Consider the following 9,011-nt stretch of genomic DNA (forward strand, 5'->3'; position numbering starts at 1 on the left):
TCTTTGCAAAAAGGATGGTAAGATCTCTTCTAGGATCTTACCATCCTTTTTGTATCATGGCAACCAGAACTAGTTATAGTATTCCAAGTGTGGCCTTGCTAGTGCAGTATATAACAATACTACCACGTCTCATGATCTAACTTCTTTTTGGATAAATTTGATATGTGAACTAACAGGAATGATAAAATGTCCTATTCTAAATGCAAACAGTTTTCCTGATGGTTGTTAAAGTAGTGGAACAGAACCCATATATGTCTTCAAAACCTTAACTCTCCCTGTTAAGTTACAAAGGAATTTAAAGAGGAAAGTATGTTTATAAGTTTTTTGTTTACGTCTGATGTTTTCTCAAACAGAATTTCAACTGTACTTGAGGAGCACATGTGGACAGATGTTCAATGCAACTAGTTCCAAAACATTAGATTCTGTGGTTTTATATCTCTGCTGTCATCTAGTGATTTTCTGGAGTTCATCAGCTCAGATGTAGCAGGCCTAAGAGGTAGATATTTATGGTTCCAAAGAACAAGTAAGGATTATGGAGGAAGTAACATGTTTTGATCAAAATTCTGCAACTGAGCTTTCTGTCCTCAGGATGGGAACAAAGGAAAAGGAAGTTCTTGTTTTATAGGAATATGCTTTATGAGAAATCAAAATAGAGACAAACATATTGCAAATAAACCTTGACAGTTTTGCATCAAACAAAATTTGTCATTTTCTCTGTGTGAATGTTGCTACAAGAAAAAAATGGTTGGAGCTTCTATTAACATAATATCCAGCCTATGTAGGAATATAGTTCCAATTACTCATTGGGCCTAGTTACAGCATATTCTACCTTTTATCCATGGTGGAATGCTAGATCACTTCCTGTTTTCTCTAGGAAATAATCCTGGAAGCTAAGTCAAACAAAAATGTGATTATCCATAAAACATGATAGTATAATATTCATGGGTTAATGGGGACTTGAATCTGGATTTTCCAGGCTTATGTTGATAGTCTAGCTGGCGATTGCTGCTGGCTTTCAGTTAAAAACATGCTACTGTCAATAGAACAAAGGCTAACAAATAATTAAATAGGTGGGTTTTGTATCTACAATGAAACAAACTTACTGACATTCTGAGAAGACAGTATATCTGTTTCAAACTCAGATGATAGAATAATGATTATTTAATCATTATTATATAATTAATAATTTACATTATTATATGGTAAAAATTTCCTGTTAGGATCGTTCTTTGCTCAATTCAAGTCCAAATCTTCAGCTGTGAATACAGCCGGTGTTTTCAGAAAAGGGATTCTTGATCTACCTTTTTCCAAATTCATAAAGCAGAGACATTTCCTAATTCTTCATATGAACCAAGCATTCTGTTTATATGAAGATTTGGCACAGAGGAAGAAGGAGTGCTGCCATACAAGTGATTGTATGTCCTATTATATTTATTTTTCAAACGAATAAAACATTTTTCTCCAGAAGTCCCTCAATTAATCTGATCATTCTCATGTTTCTACTTCTCAAAAAAAGATGACAAACAGCAATCTCTCCTCTTGTTCCCTCTCCACTGTGCCCTTCACTAATGTTCTCACAGTTAGCTTCCCACAGACTCCTTGTATTTTCCAAGACCTCTTAATTAAGATTGGGTAATACAGTAATATCCCTCAGCGTGCCACTGTGTTAGACACCTCATTATTTTGGCTTCTTCCCCTTCTGTTATGCTACTGTCCCATGAGTACAGCATACTTTGGCATTCTATAGAAGGAAATTGTTGCTCAGTGATAATATTTGAAACACAGGGGAAATTGCTCACTGCTGGTTCTTTGAGGCAGTGCTGTTCATTTGCCGTGATGTAGACAAAGCCTTAGAGAGTGAGTAGTGTCCATGACTGAGTATGACAAGAACTCAACCACCAAGAGAGGACCAAGTAGACAGAATGGCTAGAAATGCCACAGCCCAGCAGTCAGTTTCAGTTCCAGGTAGCCTTTGGGCATTCCTGTTAGGTCATCGATACTGTATCAACTCAGTTGAGGCAAAGGAGGATATATGTGAACAAATGTTTTCCTCTGGCCACTCTCATAGTCCCATATGAGCCATTAACTTCTCAGTACTCTTTATTCTGCAAGCAAATTGGCAAGAACGTTGGAAATAGTTGGCTTTCATGACAATGTGGTGCAATGGATCCTACATACAGTACAATTATGCCAAAAGTCCTCCAATCTCTGGAGGATTCTGGGCAAGATGTGAATTTTTAGCTTTTTGAGTAGATAATCCACGGATTTTAAGATTATCTGGGCCTTTGATAGTGTTCGTTTGATATTGTTTTCCTGCATTGATTATAAGCAAAATATGGTACAGTATAATTTAGTATATTGGACCACGTATGGTTCAACTCTGCAGATGTTATATTTTCTCTTCTGCTTTTCTACTTATTCTTCTCTGCAAATATTGCCTCATTTATTTTCCTTTTTTTTTTAGGGTGAGCTAGGTCCACCAGGAGAACAAGGCCGTGAGGGACTTTTTGGACCACCAGGAGAACCAGTAAGATGGTCTCAATTCTTCTGCATCCTCAATCTCTCAGTTGGGCAGAGGGAGAACGTAAATCAATGAGTAGAAAGGAAGAGAATATTTAACGAGGCCCCTGCTCTGTATTAATTTGAGTAATTTTTTTTTTTTTGCAGTGAGGAGCAATTAGTGTAATCAATGTTCATGGGAATAATGCAAAGAGCCTTATAAGCAATTAAGACAGTCAAAAAGGACTTGATTCCTGCTCATAATGTGATCCTTGTATCATTAGCATTATCAATAACATTACCAAGAACAGACAGTACTGCTAGGATATATACACTGAATAAGAAAACTCACATGATTAATGAGTTCCTCTCTGCACATATATCTACTGGCCTGTTATTCCAGCTATAGAGGATAAGTGTCCTTCAATAGATCCAGGACATTTCCATCCCATAATGCTCCAAAGTGAGGCTCCTTGCTCTGTTAATATTTGTCCAGTTTGTAGTTGTAAAATAACATGTATTATTAAAATGAAATGCAGATGTTCTGCACCAAAATGGCAAATTGAAAACAGCAGCTAGGATAAAAGCTGACATAAATCCCATTTAGAACCTTCCCTGCTATAAGAGCCCTCTGTGTTTTTCTATACAAAATTGAACGTATTGCATCAAGATGACCAAACAAGAGTTCCTCAAGACATTTAAGGCAACAGACTTTTAAAAAGAAAAGGACACCACAATTATTTGTTTTAAGTGGGATACAAAATGGGCATGAATCACACCTTAGAACTCAGGATTCAAGTGAATGAAATTTTTAAAAAACCAAACTGTCAAATAAATTGACATCAGTAAAATAATGAAAATTGGTACCTCTTTTAGGAAAAACAAATTAGAAAGGGCTATAACAAGTGGGAATAGGAAGTTCTTAAAGCTATTTATTTTGGTTCTTAAGCCATTACAATGTTTTTCTTGGATCGATGGAAAGCTACACCCTGAGAAATTATTTGATAATACTGTATGTCCTAGACAGTACAGTTGCACAGAACTAAAATTAAAATTGTATAGTTTTCCTGATGATTATTGTCTTTGTAGTTTGTTCTAAATGACAAGTATGAAAATGTGCTTTAAGTAAAGAAATAAATCATACTCATCCTAAAGCTATTCTTTCCATGGGGAAACTTTAACTGTTCACATAAAATATTCTTAAATGTTCATAGGTAACCTCCATTTTTAAAATATTGCAAGGTCAGGCTTCTGCATCCCCCTTGCTGTGCAAGTACAGATAGTCCTCAGTTTACAACAGTTTGTTTAGTGACTGTTCAAAGTAACAACTTTGCAAAGTTACAACTGAAAAGTGACCTATGACCGTTTTTTATACTTACAACTGTTGCAGCATCCCTATGGTCAGATGCTTGACAACTGACTCATATTTATGACAGTTGCAGTGTCCTGGGATCATGTGCTCACCTTTTGTGACCTTCTGACAAACAAAATCAATGGGGAAGTCAGATTCATTTACCAGCTGTGTTACTAACTTACCAACTGCAGTGATTCACTTAAAACTGGGGCCAGAAAGGTTGTAAAATGGAACAAAATTCGCTTAATAAAGGTCTTGCTTAGTAGCTGAAATTTTGGACTCAATTGTGGTTATAAATAGAGATCTACCTGGATATGTGAACCTAAATTATAATTCATACTTGATGCAAGTATATTTGAATCCCATACTAATGGATTCTCATTTTTAAAATGCAATTAATTTTTGAAATCTCACCTGCCAAACATATATATGTACATGTATATAACTCCTAGCATTTGCACAGTGTTTGTAATGAACCTGGTAAAAGCTCAGTTCCACAGCCAATTGGTAAAATCTGAATAATTTTCATTTATCTGAGGCAAAGAGATTGAATTTGAACTTACTGTTTTGTAAAGTTTTACTCCTGATCTTATATCCCCAAAGCTCCAGCATTCAGCAAACAGCAACACTGGAGAGCCATACCCCCCCAAAAAAAAGTTTGATTGAATAACAGAGTTGGAAGGGACGTTGGAAGTCTTCTAATGCGGCCCCTTGCTCAGGCAGGAGACCCTATACCAGTAGTGGGATTCAGCTGGTTCGCACTGGTTTGGTAGAACTGATACTTAATTTTTTGTTGTGTTTGGCGAACCGGTTTATGATAAACCTGTGTTTTCTGGAACACATCTGGTTTTCATTCAACTTCCTTCCAGGCGAGGGAAAAAAGAAAAAAAAAACCCTCCCCAAAAGTCCAAGAGAGGAGCAACGGAAACCAAATGGTACCTTCGATCATGTCAGCTGCCCGCCCGTCTTTTCCCTTTCACTCCCCTCTCGAACCGGACTGCCATGCTACGGAGGATGGGCCTTACCTGGTCCCCCTCTGCCATATCGGAACCAGGGGGGAGTGATGGCGAAAGGCTCTGCCACCATTGCACAACTTTCTTCGGTCCCAGCCGCCTCCTCCGCCAACTATCCTGTGGCTTGCACTGTGACCGGGGGGCGCAAGACTCCGCTGACGCCCCCTCCGCCAGCCCTCCATCACTGCCACCACACTTTCTGGCCACCCTGCATTTGCTAGCATCTCCCTTCTCTGTTCTGGAAATTTTCTCCATTTCTGCCATTTTCCTCCTAGCAGAAGGGAGGAAAGGAAGGATGCTAAGCTCTGGGAAAACTACGCCAGCTGGAGATGGGCGAGGAAGGCCAGGCTCTCCTTCCCCGATGGTTCTGCAAAGCCCTTGAGTAGAGGATCAGGCCAACCTTGCAGGAAGCAGATCTACTTCTCAAGGGCTTTGCAGAACCATTGGGGAAGGATAGCCTGGCCTTTCTTGCCCAGCTCCAGCTGGCAGAGTTTTCCCGGAGTTTACCATAGGGTCCTTCCACATGAAGCGTCCTTCCTTTCCTCCCTTCGGCCAGGAGGAAAGTGACAGAAAACGTGGTTTCCATTTCCAGAACGGAGAAGTGAGATGCCGGCTGATGCAGGTCAACATGAAAAATCGCTATGTGAGGGAAGGAAGGAAGGGACGGAGGGAGGGAGGGATGGAGGTAAAGGAAGTTACTATAAGCCCCCTTTCTCCTTTTCCCAGCTGGGACAGAGGCAGCCCACACAGGCTGCTGCTTTGTGCAAGTAGGTGCGACCCTGGCGACCAAGGCTCCTCAGGGCCGCTTGAGAAGTTTTGTTCCTGGGTGGTGGTGGGTGAAACCGACCACCCTGCAGCATTTTTCCACCTCTGCCTCTTCCTCAGGTGGCTTAGTCCATCCACCCCTCTTTACTTTTAGCGTTCAGGGAAGTCCGTGCCTTTATGTGTTCTTAAGTTGCTCTTCGGGCAGAGAACCGGTTGTTAAATTATTTGAATCCCACTGTTGCCCTATACCATTTCCGACAAGTGGCTGTCCAGTCTCTTCTTAAAAACCTCCAGCGATGAGCACCCCCAACTTCTGAAGGCAGGCATTTCCATTGGTTAATTATTCTCACTGTAAGGAAATTTCTCATTGCAACAACCCAGTGGTAGAGAAAGAAAAGGGATGAGTAATTGGATTCAGTCCCTAGCACATCTGCCTTCAGAGCGAACATTTACAAGCAAATCCACATTTACAAATAACACCCTTTTCCAGTAAAAAATCTAAGAAGTTACAGCTATTTATTTTGTATGTTAGATAATGGGAGACTTTTCAATTCCTATTCTTGATCCAGACTGGTAAAATATGTAATCAATGTTGCTTGTAAATAGAAACACTCAACCGTTTGATAAATCAGTTGACAAAAACATGAAGTAATATTGTTTTTGCAGAAATTATCTTAAAAAACCCAAACCATTGAAATTGTCCATACAAAATATGAGCAATAGCAGAGGATATGCTTTTTTAACTTACGTATTGTTAGTCTCTAAATTTGGGACAAATCAGGCAGCATGTGATCTCCTCAGGGTTTCCCAAGCTAAAATGTTGACATAAGTTATCAACAACAGCTAAACTGGATAAGAGATTATAAACTTAAAAGGTTTACTTGCTTGCAAAATATTTTCAATAATAATATATATATAAAAATTTCTCCTTAATATACAGACAAACAGAAATTATATTTCAGTCATTGACCAATAAAAATATATTCAGTGCAGTAAAACGAACAAAGCAAAGTTAACCCCTACCATCAAAGACTGTAGGCAAATATTTGTGGGTGAAGCTTATACGTAATATAGCAGAATTTTGCTACTTTTAGAGAAATAGATTTGTCCTGTTTATCTAACAAATAATGCATATAAAAATTATTGGAATGCCCTTGAAATTTAGTTAAAAAGGGGATAATCAATCGATGGAGAATGTCCCCGTAGAACTAACAATATGAAAGAATTTGGGTCTTGTTATACTAATAAAGTATAAATAACTTGAGGCCTCTAAACCAAACTCCTTCCTAAGTCTGCCCACTCCAAATAAGGAAGGAAGGAAGGAAGGAAGGAAGGAAGGAAGGAAGGAAGGAAGGAAGGAAGGAAGGAAGGAAGGAAGGAAGGATATGAAATGAACAGCAGCTTCAGGAAACTCTCTTCAGATCATTTTGTGAGGACAAGATTTGTGATTTCTGCAAAACTAGTTGGTTCTGGCAATGTATTAGAGAAGGATGAAACCACTGAACTAACATTTTTCTTCTAGGGTAAAGTAGGTGCACCTGGACCTAAGGGCTTTAGAGGAGATGAAGGAGCTTCTGGACCAGAGGTTGGTATCTATGGTTGGGGAGAATCCCATATCTCACTGAATACACACATTTCTCAGATCACCAATGTTACAGGATACATAAGATGTCAACTAAAACAAAGAAATGTGCATTTTTAGATGTGAATTTATATATTTAGGATATTTAAGATATTATTTTACTGGTTGATGTTGTATGATGTTCATATTGTGAGGCATGGAAAACAAATGAATAAACTCTACAAAAGATAAATAAGAATAAAAAAGTTGACTCCCAAAATATTTCTGGGTTTTATATTTATATCCTTCAATATATCAGGCTCATAAGAGGTGCTAATACATCCAAATGTAATTAATATGGAAAAAAATTACAAGATACAATGATATACTAAATGAAAAGGGGGAACTTAAAACTAAATAAGAACTTAATAGATTAGGGATTGACCTATCATGGTGGCCACAGTTACAGATACAATCCAGATAAGAAAAAGACAGGAAGATATATGGTTTTTATAAAGAACCAACTGAATTGGATGAGATTCTAATAGGGATAGATGAGAAATTAATTAAAAGGATATATACAGAAAATATAAACTTACATTGTCAACAGTGTACAAAGAAAATCTTTATAAAATGCTCTACAGATGGCACCTTTCACTTGCAAGACTAATGAATATGTACTAAGATAAAACTGTTAAATGCTGGAAATATAATCAAATACCAGGTTCGTATTATCACATGTGGTGGACATGTCCCAAAACAAAAAAATATTGGAATAAAATAAACCTATGTTTGGAAGCAATGATAAAACAACATACAGATTTAAAACCAGAGACATTCTTATTGGGCATGTTACCAGGGAACTATAATAAGGTAATATTTACTTAGTTTTACGTATATTAACAGCAGCTAGAATAGTATATGCACAATTTTGGAAAAATGAAGAAACCCTTATAGAAGAGAATATAATTTAAAAAAATACTGGAATGTGCAGAAATGGATAGGTTAACATTAAAAATTAAAGAAAAAGAAGAAACTGAATATGTATGACATGGTACTTTTTTTACCAAAGTTAGCTGATAAAAACAGAGGTTAGAAAGTTGGAAATATAAGAAAATGTGGATTATGTGAGGAAGATCTATAACAGATTAGTAAATACTTTGATTGTTTTACAATTAATGTTAATGTGGGAAATACTATTTTCAACTATATGATTGCCATTTTCTAGTATATGATTGTGTTCTGATAAGATTTTTGTGAATGTAATGATTTTTATATTGTAATACTTGTATATCTAGATAACACACTGTTCAATACAGAAATGGAATTTTTGAGATTTTATATATATATATATATATATATATATATATATATATATATATATATATATATATAGAGAGAGAGAGAGAGAGAGAGAGAGAGAGAGAGAGAGAGAAAGTTTTTTCCAGATAGACCGGTCTGATTAATACACCTTGGTATTTTTGACTGCTACTGCAGTTCTACTTATAATCACTTTTATAATCACTCTTTAACTCTTTGTCAACAAAAAAGAAATTTATGTATGTATGTATGTATGTATGTATTATCCCTAATTACTTTAAAAATACGAATCCCGGGTATATCCATGTTAACAGTAGAAGAACAACGATCTCCAGGATAATTATGAAAATAACTGTTTATTAGCTAAGCTTTCGTTGGTCCCTTCCTAACGACATCAGAATAAAAAACCAGGGATTTGAAAGTCTGCTTATAAAACTGGCTGTTTTTGTGCTCTGCTCATCGAGCGCGTCACTGGTCTACCTGCCCCGGTTGGTTGTAT

At 37.1% G+C, this 9,011-nt stretch overlaps 1 protein-coding gene across 1 annotated transcript in view; it reads left to right on the forward strand.

The window, feature by feature from the left end:
• Positions 1 to 9,011, forward strand: part of COL6A1 (collagen type VI alpha 1 chain) — a 75,687-nt gene that overhangs the window by 35,579 nt on the left and 31,097 nt on the right. Inside the window, exons 20-21 of the mRNA XM_039326317.1 lie at positions 2,465 to 2,527; positions 7,154 to 7,216. Coding sequence (XP_039182251.1) covers positions 2,465 to 2,527; positions 7,154 to 7,216 — 126 coding nt within the window. The remainder of the gene's footprint in view (positions 1 to 2,464; positions 2,528 to 7,153; positions 7,217 to 9,011) is intronic.

This window comes from Crotalus tigris, unplaced genomic scaffold, assembly GCF_016545835.1.
Source record: "Crotalus tigris isolate CLP2741 ecotype Arizona unplaced genomic scaffold, ASM1654583v1 scf7180000024340.7048381, whole genome shotgun sequence".
NCBI lineage: Eukaryota > Metazoa > Chordata > Lepidosauria > Squamata > Viperidae > Crotalus > Crotalus tigris.